Source organism: Lathyrus oleraceus, chromosome 3 (genome assembly GCF_024323335.1).
Source record: "Lathyrus oleraceus cultivar Zhongwan6 chromosome 3, CAAS_Psat_ZW6_1.0, whole genome shotgun sequence".
Taxonomy (NCBI): Eukaryota; Viridiplantae; Streptophyta; class Magnoliopsida; order Fabales; family Fabaceae; genus Lathyrus; species Lathyrus oleraceus.
In genome coordinates, this window is record NC_066581.1 from 85,125,983 (window position 1) to 85,139,331 (window position 13,349).

Consider the following 13,349-nt stretch of genomic DNA (forward strand, 5'->3'; position numbering starts at 1 on the left):
CATTTTTTTCCCCACTTATGCCCTAGGGGCACAAGATAAGACACCCACTTGTAGAAAGTTTGTATTGAAAAAACCAATTATAAAATTAATTTTATACCTTTATTAAAATCAATGCACAATTTCCAACACAAAATTTTTTTCTTTAGTTTTTATCTTGTGCCCCTAGGACACAAGTTAGCATTACCCTTTTTCTTATATAAATTCTACCACCTTTATTTGTTCTCTTAACTAAAACTATATTGATATTTAGTGAAATGGAGCATGAACAATCCACAAAGTTTGAGAAATTCACATGGAAGGTTGAGAACTTCTCTAAGTATAACACCGATGTTGATGTTTACTCCGAACCTTTTATAATAGGCGGATATCCATGGTATGACGTCCGAAAGAATACATTTTTATCACTGAAAATGAAAATGAAGTGATCTGGTTTAGACTTTTTTGTTTTGTTTTTTGAGAATGATCTGATTTGAACTTGGTTGTGATTTAGGAAGATTATTTTTAATCAAAGTGCTTACGAAGTAGGCGACATATCAGTTTATTTAAGTGCTGTGGAAACTGCTAATATGTCCAATGGATGGAGCAGACATGTGAAATTTAACTTGTTCGTAGTTAACCAGATTGACAACAACGAATCAAGCATAGAAGGTATTTTTCACTTTTTTTTCTATATGTGGTTTCAAGACCTAAGCTAGACAGAAGCAATGGCAAACCTATGGATTTCAATGGTTTTGGACAAATAGAAAAGGCGTTAGTTCCATTGTTAGATGAAATTTGTGCTCAGCACCCATCACTTATTGAGTGCCAGCAGAAAAGAAGTATGCTCTCGGCAGAGTTCTTTATTTTCTCAAGACTAGAAAGATGAAAGATATGAATGATATAGCTTGTAAGGAACTGCAAATTTTCTGGGAGGAACTTGGGCACTTTGGTTTTGATTTGACATGGCTTGAGCCTCATGTTCAATCAGCTTTAGGAATGAAGAGATTTTTGGAAAAATTAAAGGAGGTAGAAAAACTAAAAGATAATGAGGCACTGCTTGAATTGGAAATTATGAGGATGAAAGCAAAGATGGTAGCTCTTGAGATAAATCTGCACGCTGTCAAAGACTTGTTGGAAGCAGAAGAATTTGAAGGGATTTGGACGTTGAACTAGGATTTGTGAAACCCACATATAGCTAAATATTTATGTTGCCAATGATGGATTTTCATTTCTTCGATGTTTTATTAAACATTTGTATGAAAACATACATTTCCTGTCTTAATTAACAAGTTATTCCTTAATTCCTTTGCTAGCTCTTGGTTATATAGAAGTCTCAGGGTCTAAATTGGACCCTCTCTTTCCTCTTTATAACATGGTAGAAATTTTACAAGTTTCACAACATAATTTCTCCCCAGGGGATTAGGGGATCATTGCCAATTCCATATATATTCTAGTTTCACCATTAAATGCAGAAGGAGTCAGTTGAAATGTACAAATTTCTGAACTTTAAAAAAGAAATGGAACATATTTAAAAATCCAATATGATATAAATTAGAACACTTCAAACATGTATCTAGTAATATAAGTATTGTGTTGTGCTTATCTGCCTTGTCTGTGCTTCTTGGAATGTTATGTAACAAACAAAAAACACAAAACGGCAAATTTGAGGATGACAAATGTTTTCCATTGCATCTCATATTCTACAATATTCTATACGACAATAGACCGTCAATTAGCTCAACAACCATATGATTCATGCGCACTAGAAGCAGCAAATATGATCTTGCTTTAGGTCCTGAAATAACAGACAGCTTCATAAATGATTAATTTGAATAAAAATCTCCCCAATTGCAGGTCATATAGATGATTGAACTATGCCAAAGAGTGATCTTGTAATGGAAATAAAGGAAGACACAATAAGACTACCTAAATCAAACGAAGGAATATCATCTTGCCCGAAGAAGTTGCATCCACTGGTCTTCTTGCTTAGACTTGAATTAATCTTATCAACGGCCACAAGTAGCTCCTAGGAGGCCAAATCACACAGAGATCAAAGAAAATTTGAGGAATTAAGGCTACCTGGCTAAGGCTAACAAAATATCAGTCCAATGTACTACTATCTTTTTACAGTATCTAGAATCTCATGTCATAAAGTAAAATAATTAAACGAGCATGCAAGCCCATTCTTGTAGAAGGTCAACTTCTCACAAAAGAATCAACAAATAATCCTATGATACATTATGCTGATATCCAGAAACTTTCAGCATGATTGTTGAATTTGTGTGCAACTGTATAGACTAGCCCTTTTACATATGACCTACCATTGTTGTTGGGGGTTTTCACCTCAGGACTGTTTAGGAAATACTTCTATTTTTATTAACAGTTATAGATATGTCTTGAGTTTGCTTTTCTTTGGATTTTTAAATATTTATATTACATATTGTTAAAACAACACAGATGCCACCATTTGCATAAATATTTGAAAATAGAAAATAACATTAAGTTTTTACAATTATTGATAAGAATAGAAAATAAATGTGTTTTCTTGAATAAAAAACAGGCCCTTAGTTGGGCAAAACCCGGTTAGCTACCCTTCATCAATGTGCTTATGAAGAACTAACATCCCTTTGGAATACTAACATCTATAATACTGAAAGTCATAAAAAACCTCACCTCCCATGATGCTAGATTCTTCATATAGGTAGGAAGACATTCAAATTCGCTCTTTAATACCTTCAAAGAGGGGCTTGGAGCTTCAGGTGCCTTTAAATTCTCACTGTCTGCCTCTAAATTAGGTACTCTGTCGACCCATAACTTGGAGTGAGAATCATGCAGGAATTATCAATAGAAATGCAAATACCCACAAATTTTAACTTACTTCTCAAGTTCTGGTGAAGATACATTATCTGCAAACGAGGATAAAGAAAGGTAGTGGTAGAAAGGGGATTAGTAACATAGAATTAATTTGAGAAGCTAAGGCTAGTATGCATGTAATCAACAACAAAAAACAGGTCGTAGGACCTTCGCAAAAAGTACCTGAAAACAATGTAGAGATAAGTCATGCGATATAACACATAGCCTAAAAACAAGTATCACTGGGAAAATGAAACATAACAAGAAAAGAAGAATCTTGCAGCTGATAGAAGCGTGAAAATGGAATTCTCAAGTTGTATTCACTAACCTTCCAATGCTAAACTGGCTAGACATGCATCTGATAGCCCAAACTGTTTCAAACTCATAGATTCATCAAATCTAAAAAGAGTTAAATGACATAACAAGTTTTTCAAGAACAATAATCAATCAAATCACTCAACGAAATTTAACAATCAATCTACTCCAGAGCTGTAACAGAAAATCTCAAAGGAAAATAGTAAATGAATTGTGAATTGAAAAGACAAATGTGTGATTTTTACTTGCAACTATACAAGACTTAATGTCAACATAATTCAGAATTTCATCTCAGCAACAACATTTTTTTGTCATTTCATATAAAATTGATTAAAAAGCTGGAAAACTGCGCCTGTATAACATATAAACGTCGAGATAAACCTGTGTATGAAAACTCTTAAAACTTAGTGTAAGAAATTCATAAGATAAGGATACAAAGCATCGTCATCGTAATTCTTGAAGCCAGTATCAGCCACAGAGAGCGATCCATAAAAAGAAGAGAGACTATCCAATTTATCATCTGAAACTTCGTCTTCCTCCTCAACATCCGAAGCTAAATCCAGTAAACGAAATGAATTACCATCAAAATTTGAACAGAAAATTACCCGTCCGGAGAAAAAGCTCAACAGAAATTGAATTTTAAAAAAAAATACCTGGAACGTAGCCATGGTAGGTTTTAAGATGATCTTCGAGTTGGAGCATTTCGGTTTGATTTATCTTAAACATTTCGTTGCAGTGACCTAAAAGCTCTTGGAAAGAAACGGTGCTGCTCATTGATTCGAGCACTTCGAGACCGGAGGTTGCGGTTGATACACGGCTATTGAGGGATTGAACGAAGGTAGAAGATGCAGAATCTGTTGCGTTGAATGAACAGCGATTTAGATTTTAACGGAAAGAAAGGGAAATTAGAGAGATTGAAAAGATTACCGAGAGGAATAGGTCTTCGATCGATGGATTGTTTGAGTGCATTGGTAGAGGATTGAAGATTATTGCAGAATGATGACAATTCGTTGCAGAAGTTGGAGATTTGATCCTTTGACATCGTTGGATTAGTTCTTCTTTCTCTTTCGGCTATTTGAATTTTGTATAGGGTTTAGGTTTGTGCGGGAATTGAAATCAAAATAAACTACTACCTCCGTTCCTAGACACAAACATAAGAAATCACACAAACCAAGGAATATTTTTTTTAATTAATTTTTCTGAAAAATAAACTTGTACTTCCAAAAATACCCCTAAGTTAAACATTTAGTAGTATTAATGTTATAATTAAGCCAAATGTTGATGTAATAAAAATTGGTCAGCATTTATTCTATCCAAAAATAATTACAACAAAAAAATTGGCTTTCCACATTCTCATCGTGAAAAATTAGATGCAAATTAAATTTCCCTCTATTTTTTTTATACATCTTCCCACCAAATTTTAAAAACCAAAATAATCTTCCCACCAATTTTGGTAGTATATTTGTCTTTTTTATATAAAGAGAGTTGGTGTTTCATTTCAATCATACTAAAAATTTAGTTTTCATCTACTAGAATTAAGTCCATGGCAGATGAAAATGGTGAGCAATCTCTTTATATATTGATTACTGTGTGACACGTTAATATACTTGGCTAACATATATAGTTATATGCATGGTAATATACATGATGATACTCGTAGTAGTTCCCTCCTTTATAACCAGTGGGAATTTTTTTCCTTCCAAATCATTAATATCAATGGAAACTGAATAGGTTTGGCTTTAGATACTCATTATGTGTATGGGGAATATACATAGCACGTTCTTTTCAAAACATTAATGCCCAATGAATAATAAATATTGCATTTTGTTTACTAAGGGTATAAATGAGATTTCTCAATTAATAAAATTTAATTTTATAATGTGTCTCTTATAAAAAGGACCAAAAGAAAATTACAATTTGTCTCTTACAAATAGGAACGGAGGTAGTATTACTTTATCATGTGATGTTAAGATAAAATTAGATGAGCATAAATGCAACCACATGAGTGCTAGTAACTCAGTGGATAGACTGACTGTCTTTTTCAAACTCATATTGAGTCTCCCTTATATCTTTTTGTTGACAAGTGATTCACATACCACTTTACACTCTCATTCAATTAGAGCTCATCATTTTGACATGTAAGCCTACAATTAAAAATATAAAAAAAATTATAATTAAACCATTTTAATAATTATTTTTTTAATGTTTTTCTCTTCTCATACCTTAAAATGATGAATTTTAATTGGATAATCGTGTAAAATAGTTTTACACAAAATTGTATTTTAATTTATCTTATTATTTATTTATTTTAACATATATTTATATTTAAGTTATATATATAAAAATATATATTTATATTTATATCCTAACATATTTTTAACTAAACTCTAATATTTATTTTAAATTATAATTAAAAAAAAATAATATAAATGTTAAAAAATCATATATATATATATATATATATATATATATATATATATATATATATATATATATATATATATATATATATATTGAGATATTAGATATAATTGAAGTTGAGTTGTGGCCCAAACTCAAAGCTAATTAGGGTTTATGGTTTGTTAATTAGTTTGTTATTTTACTTAGTAGTCAAGTCACTTAGGTGTATATAAATAAACACTTTATAATTCAGTTTTATTATCATTCAATTCAATAATACAATCTTTATTTTCTTATTTTCTTATTTCCTTATTCTCTTTCTTTCTCTCTTTATTAAAAGTGTCTCACGCACTAACAAATTGGTATTTAGAGCTCCGGTTAGATTCTTGATCGTGCTTTCAAGAATCACACGTCATAGATCGTGTTTTCGGGAACGTGGATTGTTGTTGGTCAATTGCTGCAAAGATGAATGGTAACGGAAATTTACCAAACTCCCATCCAACTATTGACAGCAAGAATTGACTTCGATGGAGAAAACAAATACAATCTCTATTTGGATTTCATGAAACCCTAAAAGTGATTATTAATGGTGTTCTTGCAGTTGGTGAAGATGCAACCGACGCACAAAGAATCGGTCACAAGGATGCCAAGAAGAAGGATTGCAAGGCGGCGTTTTACATCCAATTGACGGTAGATGAAGCTAATTTCGACAGAATCACTCATGCTGAATCGGCCAAGGAGGCATGACATATTTTTGTTAAGTACTATGAATTAGGCGAGAAAGTCAAGGTTGTCAAGTTACAAATTTTGCGACGACAATATGAATTATTGGGATGGGAGAAGACGGAAAGATTGCAGACTATATGTCGAAGGTGCAGAAACTCGTCCATCTCATGAGGGGTTGTGGTGAAACCCTAACTAATAATATGATTGTTGAGAAGGTAATGTGTACGTTGACCTCTCGCTTTGATCATGTTATCGTAGCTATTCAAGAATCCAACAATCTCGAAACCCTAAAATTGGAAGATTTGGTTGGTTCGTTGGAGGCGTATGAGATTAGGATTGTCGAAAGGAAAGGATTTTAAGACTCGATACAAGCACTACACGCTCAGTCATGGAAGAATAATGGTGGTTCCAACAAGTTCAAAAGTAAAATCGACAAGACTCGTAGTAAGAATTCTTGGTTGAATCCTCACAAGAATAAGGTCGATGATAGAGCTTTTGAATCCTCAAAAAGAGGAGAAGGAAATTCCTATTAGAAAGGCAAAGAAGAGAAAAAAGGTATGCAGTGCTATAACTGTGAAAAATGGGGTCACTTGGTCAAGCATTATTGGTACAGGAAAGACAAGGGATCGACAAAAGGCAAGGACGAAGGAGCGAACCTTGCATGTCAAAATTCAGATGATATGGTGGTTATGACTACAGTTGTAAATGACCATGTCGAATCCAAGATATGGTTCCTCGACTCAGGTTGCTCGAATCACATGATTGGTAGAAAAGTATGGTTAGTAAATTTCAACGAGTCGAAGAAGAGCAAAGTCAAACTTTTTGATAATAGCTCATTGTAAGCTTAAGGTACTAACAACATAGTTATTCAAAGGAGTAATGGAGTGAAAGTCTTGATCAAAGATGTACTTTATGTCCCTGGAATGAATGCAATTTGCTAAGTGTTTGACAACTGGTCGAAAAGGGGTTCTCAGTGGTTATGAAAGATGGAGCCTTAGAACTTTTCAACATCTATAATAACTTGGTCTTGAAGTCTTCTTTGTCGAAGAATAGAATATTTAAGATCATGATCAGTTCGACTGAGGTACACTGTTTGAAAATAGTTGTCGACCACAAAAATAGTTGGTTATGGTATTTGAGGTTTGGTCATCTGAATTTTAGGTCGCTCAATCAACTGATCACTCAAGATATGGTAACTGGTATACCGAGTCTTGAAATACCCGACAAACTCTGTGAAGGTTGTCTAGTCGGAAAGCAGTCCAGGAAGTCTTTTGGTTCGACTATGCTAATGAGATCCTCATGCATACTCAAAGTTGTACGTTCAAACGTATGTGGTCCTTTTGAGGAGCATACCATTACTAGAAATAAGTATTTTGTCTCATTTGTCGATGAGCTTTGTCAAAATTTATGGATCCATTGATCAAGAGAAATGATGAAGTATTCAAAATCTTTAAGAAATTCAAGATGTTTGTCGAAAACCAAAGTGAAAAGAGGATTAAGGTTCTGCAAACAAATGGAGGTGGCGAATGCACATCCAAGATATTAGAAGCATTTTGTGCATAACATGGTGTTGATCATGAGGTAATTGTTTCTTATACTCCTCAACATAATGGGATAGTAGAAAGAAGAAACATGAGCATGTTGGACATGGCGAGATGCATGCTGAAGTAGAAGAATTTGCCAAATCCTTATGGGCTGAAACTGTTTCGACTGTTATTTATATACTGAAGATGTTCCCTACCAAGAAGCTGAAGAACAAGGTTCCTGAAGAAATGCGGAGTGACAAACAACCATCAGTGAGTCATCTGAAGGCGTTTGGCTTTATGTGTTACAAGCATGTTCCTGATGCAAGAAGAATGAAGCTTGATGACAAGAGTAAACCTATGATTTTGGTAGAATACCATAAGACTTAAGCATACAGGTTGTTTAATTCAATTAATTAGAAGATTATTATTAGTCGAGATATTGTGATTGATGAAATTATGTCTGGGATTGGAATTCTGGTAATGCAACTGACAAGTCATTGATGAGCTATGATTTTGACGAAGCAAGTAATGATGTTAAAGTCGAAGATATTATCGATATTCCAGTTAAAGTCGAAGTTGTTACTGACTTACCCGACACAGTCAAAGTCATAGAGGTTATGGCTAACAAAAGTCAGAGACCTCAAAGAACTATAGCTCGTCCAGTGAGACTTCAAGACTATGAAGTGGTTGGTGACGATGAAGTCACAATAGATGGAGAACTAGTTCATTTTGCTTTACTTGTAGGTGATGAACTAATCAACTATAGTGATGCTTTAAAGAAAATGAAATAGAAGTCTTCTATGGTTGAAGAGTTACAAACAGTTGAAAGAAAAAACACATGGGAGTTGGTCAAATTGCCAACACATGTAAAAGCAATTGAAGTAAAGTGGGTGTTCAAGTTGAAGCATAATGGGTCGATAGCAAGATATAAGGAGAGATTGGTAGCTCGAGGATTTCTTCAGCGAGCAGGACTCGACCACTCTGAAGTCTTTGCACCTGTCGTAAGATTGGAAACTGTTCGACTAGTGGTAACCTTAGCATGTAAGCAAGGATGGTCGATATTTCACTTAGATGTGAAATTGGAATTTTTGAGCAGACATTTAGATGAAGAAGTGTATGTCACACAACCTCTTGGGTTTGTGATTTAGGAGGAAGAAAGGAAAGTATATAAGTTGTACAAAGCACTATATGGTCTCAAGCAGGCACATAGGCATGGAACAAGAAGATCGACCCATACTTGGTCGAATTGGGATTCATCAAATGCAAATTTGAGTATGGTGTTTATGTTCGGGCTGTGGCGCAAGATATAATAATCATTTGTTCATATGTCGATGACTTGCTAGTAACTGGAAATAGCTTGAAGAACTTGTCAAAGTTCAAAGAGCTGATGAAGAAGGAATTTGAAATGTCGGATCTGGGAAAAGTTGTCATACTTCCTAGGCATGGAATTTCAAATGTAGAAGTAAGGTATGGTGTTATATCAAATAAAGTATGCCAAGGAGATACTCAAGAGATTCATGATGGATCATTCGACTTCTGCATCTTCTCCTATCGAACCAAATTTGAAGTTGGAGAAGCATGGAGAGGAAGACAAAGTCGATGCAACTTTTTTCAAATAAATTGTCGGATCTCTGAAATATGTGTGCAATAGTCGACTTGATATATGTTTTCTCAGTCGGATTAGTGAGCATATATATGAGTGAACCAAGGGTGTCACACATGAAGGCTACAAGAAGAATCATGAGATACTTAAAAGAATCGACAAACTATAGAATTTTATTTCGACGAGACTCTGAAAGCAAAGAAGATATGGTTACTTGTTATTCAGATGCTAATTGGTGTGGGATAAGGAAGATCTAAGAAGCACTACTGGATATTTCTTTCAAGTATTTGGTGCCATAATCTTATAGCACTCAAGAAAGAAACTTGCGACGGTATTGTCATCATGTGAGGCTATGTTGCATGTCAAGCAGTTTCGATCAGGTATGTGCTGGAAGAGATCGAGGTCAAAGTGAAGAAACCTTTGGTACTGCAAATCGATAATAAGTCATCCATAAATCTTTCAAAGAATCCAGTTTTGCATGGAAGAAGTAAGCACATATAAGTTAGGTTTCACTTCTTAAGGGAGAAGGTGAATCGAGGTGAACTTGAAGTAAGACATTGCTCAAGTGAAGCACAATTGGCTGACATTTTCACTAAAGGATTGAAGATTAGCAGGTTCCAAACGTTGAGAAAGAAATTAGGAATAGTTCAAATCGACAATGATTAGTGTGTTTCAATAACTTGGATTATAGGGGGTATATTGAGATATTATATATAATTCAAGTTGAGTTGTGTGGTCCAAGCCCAAAGCTAATTAGGATTTAGGGTTTATTACTTAGTTTATTATTTTACTTAGTAGTCAAGTCACTTAGGTGTATATAAATAAACACTTTATAATTCAGTTTTATTATCATTCAATTCAATAATACAATCCTTATTTTCTTATTCTCTCTCTTTCTCTCCTAAATAAAAGTAACAATGTTAATACATTTTAGGTAACATTTAATTTGATTGGAATCATATCTTCAGAAGATTGAGCAGAGATCTTGGATCTGTTGCAAATCAAAGTCTGAAGCCCATGCCTCACACTGCTATTTATAGAGGAGTTCTAAACATAGGAATGTATCGAAATAGTGCAATATTTTGTTATCATTAGGGTTTCGTGTGTGTGCTTTATGTTAGTCATTTGAGTATCACATTGATACTTGAATTGGACCTAGTGTATTGAGTTGTAACTAACAATCCATCAGAAGCTTTTAAGCAAGAGTGAATTGTGTTTTTCTATTGTGTGTTATCTGTAACACCCCGAATTCAATTAATTAATTAATTTGAATTATTTAGATTTTTATTTGATTAATTGATGTTTTAAATTAATTATTGTGTGATTGTGGGGGTAAGTATCCTTGAAGTAGAGGTATAGAGAGAGTAAGAGTTTTTCATACTTTTTAGAAATTAATGGAGTTTTAACTAATTATTAGAATATATAGTATTTTTATTTGAGAAAAAAAAATAGAATTATGAGGTGAATAATTAAAACTAACATGGGTGATAGAAAAATAAGGAATATTAGATTTATTAATAAAATAATAAGAAAATAAAACATGTAGAAAAGTTGAGGGCAAGGTTGGAATTAAGGAAAATATGTAGGATAAGAAGGGAAAAACCTAATTAGAAGGAAATAGATTTTTGGAATAAAATAGGATTTGGAAGAATCTAAAAGAATCGGTACGTATTTTTGGAGACGCGGAGCAAAAGAGGCAAAGAGGGAGAGTTAGGGTTGGAGAGAAGAATTTTTTTGCTGGAAAATCAAGGTAAGGGGGGAGAAATTATTCATCTATGGGTGTTAAATCATAAAAGAGAATAGAGTGTTCCTTAACCTCCAATAGGGACGATGATTTTGATGAATTATGTGTTTTTTGGGAAATTGATGTTTGTTGATTCTATTAGTGTTAAATTCGTTTGGTTAGATGTTTATAATTATATATTTGTATCGTTATAATATATGTATATAGGTGTGTATCACCACGTTTCGTCCTTATACATATATTGTATATTGGTACTGTAACGATACAAATATATAGGTACTGTAATTTTATTATATATATATCTATGCATCGTACTGCTACTTTTCATATACATGTATTAGTACTGGTACTGTAGCATCGCATTCCTATATATTTATATAATTCTACAGTGGCTCGTTGCTATGTATATTATGTCGCCGTGCTTGGAAAACCGCTATAGCAAATTGAATGGAATCTTGCAATTTGAAGGAAATCATGTTTATGATATATTGAACGTCTGATGATTACTATTTTTTTTTGTAGTTTAAGAATTCATATATGTTTACTATATGTATATATTTCATAATAATAATAATAATAATAATAATAATAGTAATAATAATAATAATAATAAAGATAATAATAGTATTATTATTAGTATAAATATTTTAGAGTTCTGAGCTAAAGATAAACAAATAGATTATTTGGTCAACTTAAATTATTTTCAATTTTGTTAGAATTGTCCATAGAGTTATTACAGTTGCCGATTGAATCCATAAGAGTTACCTTTATGTGCAACAGTTGTCCGTAGAATATTCTTGAGCATTTTAGAGTTGTTTTAGAGTTCTTTGGGAACTCTGTCGAGTTATAATTTTGGATAATAATTTTGGTTATAATTTTTGGATGATAATTTGGTGATAATTTTGGCGGTAATTTTTGTGATAATTTTGATAACATTGCATGCTGTTGAAATTCATGCATCATGGTGTACGGACTTCGGTCCAATTTTGGTGAGCCTTGATCCTATGGTGGGGATCGAGTGCGAGTAGCTAATTCTATTGAGGAATTAGTGAAGCGTTACCTATGGTGATGGTAGCGATTTTGGTGTACTCTGGTTCCAAGAGGGGATCGATCCTATGGTGGGGATCATGGAGTGAAATGAACCTGAGTGTTCATAACTTGGTACCATATACATGTCGAGTCAGTTGTCAAGTACATATGCATTGTGTTGCATTTGGTGATTATTATTTTTGTGTTATGACGTGTGGATGAGAATACTTGATATGTTTATGATTGTTGTAATTAGTGTGTGATATTGTTAGTTAATCTTTGTTTTTCCATGGCTAATTATTGAAGTGTATTCTAACCCCCTTTCTGTTTGAATGTTGTCCTTACATGGACATCATGCAGATATTCAGAAGTAACTTTGACTGAAGTAAGTGGAAGGATAACTCTTGAAGTGACCTACATAGTTTATCTATTTTATTTAGTGGTTCCTTGCTCTGATCATGTAACATCGGGTTGGGATAAACGCTTGATTTGAATTTTGTATCATTGTTGTCGATGTTACAAACTTTTTGTGTTTTGGAGATTATAAGTTCTTTTGATTTTATTTACAGACTCTTTTGATTATGCTATTAAGTTGAAATTCATGAGACTTAATGTCTTGAGCTACAATATTATTGTTGTATGTTTATTAGTGATTTCGCTGCGATGATACCGTAAATTCTTGGGTGAGCATGCGAGGACAGGTATTGAATGTCTTATTATACAAGTACTTGACCCAAATCAGATGTGTTGGATGTCGTGTAACATCCCAAGTACAAATCAGATGTGTTGGATGTCGTGTAACATCCTAGGTATAAATATGTGCATTTGAATTTATTTCTGTGGTAACCCATGTTCCAGAACAGGTTATGTGTTTTATGTGTGTGACACCCTTATGGTTATGTTTTCTAATTAAAATATCATATTATGGTTTGGGGTATAGAAGGGTGTTACATTAGTGGTATCAGAGCAGGTCGGTCCGTCCTGCCAAGTTTTTATATGGTATCAGTTCCCTGTTAGTTGATGAGTGTGTGTACACTATCGACCATTGTTTCTTCTAATGTTATTTGATGGTTTGTAGAATGGCTGGGAGAAACGATCGTGCTATTGCTGAAGCATTGGAATCCCTTGCTCAGGTGATAGCTCAAACTGCACAGAACAATCAGAATGGGAGAGC

The 13,349-nt window shown here is 33.5% G+C and overlaps 1 protein-coding gene across 1 annotated transcript; it reads right to left on the minus strand.

Annotated features, from left to right (window-relative positions):
* Positions 1-1,499: 1,499 nt before the first annotated feature.
* On the minus strand, positions 1,500-5,232 carry LOC127125483 (uncharacterized). Its single transcript, XM_051054267.1, has 9 exons — positions 5,100-5,232; positions 4,075-4,280; positions 3,801-4,001; positions 3,583-3,700; positions 3,161-3,231; positions 2,858-2,885; positions 2,653-2,779; positions 1,906-2,005; positions 1,500-1,774 (listed from the first exon to the last, which is right to left on the minus strand). The coding sequence occupies exons 2-9, from the start codon at positions 4,187-4,189 to the stop codon at positions 1,680-1,682; spliced, it is 855 nt and encodes a 284-aa protein (XP_050910224.1). The 5' UTR covers positions 4,190-4,280; positions 5,100-5,232; the 3' UTR covers positions 1,500-1,679.
* Between the last annotated feature and the right edge of the window lie 8,117 nt (positions 5,233-13,349).

Coding starts and splice junctions, on each gene's coding strand:
- LOC127125483 (XM_051054267.1), bottom strand. CDS start 4,189: ATGTCAAAGGATCAAATCTCCAACTTCTGCAACGAATTGTCATCATTC. Junction 3,232..3,582: donor AATTACGATGACGATGCTTT/GTATCCTTATCT, acceptor AACTCTTTTTAG/ATTTGATGAATCTATGAGTT. Junction 2,886..3,160: donor AGCCAGTTTAGCATTGGAAG/GTTAGTGAATAC, acceptor CCTCGTTTGCAG/ATAATGTATCTTCACCAGAA.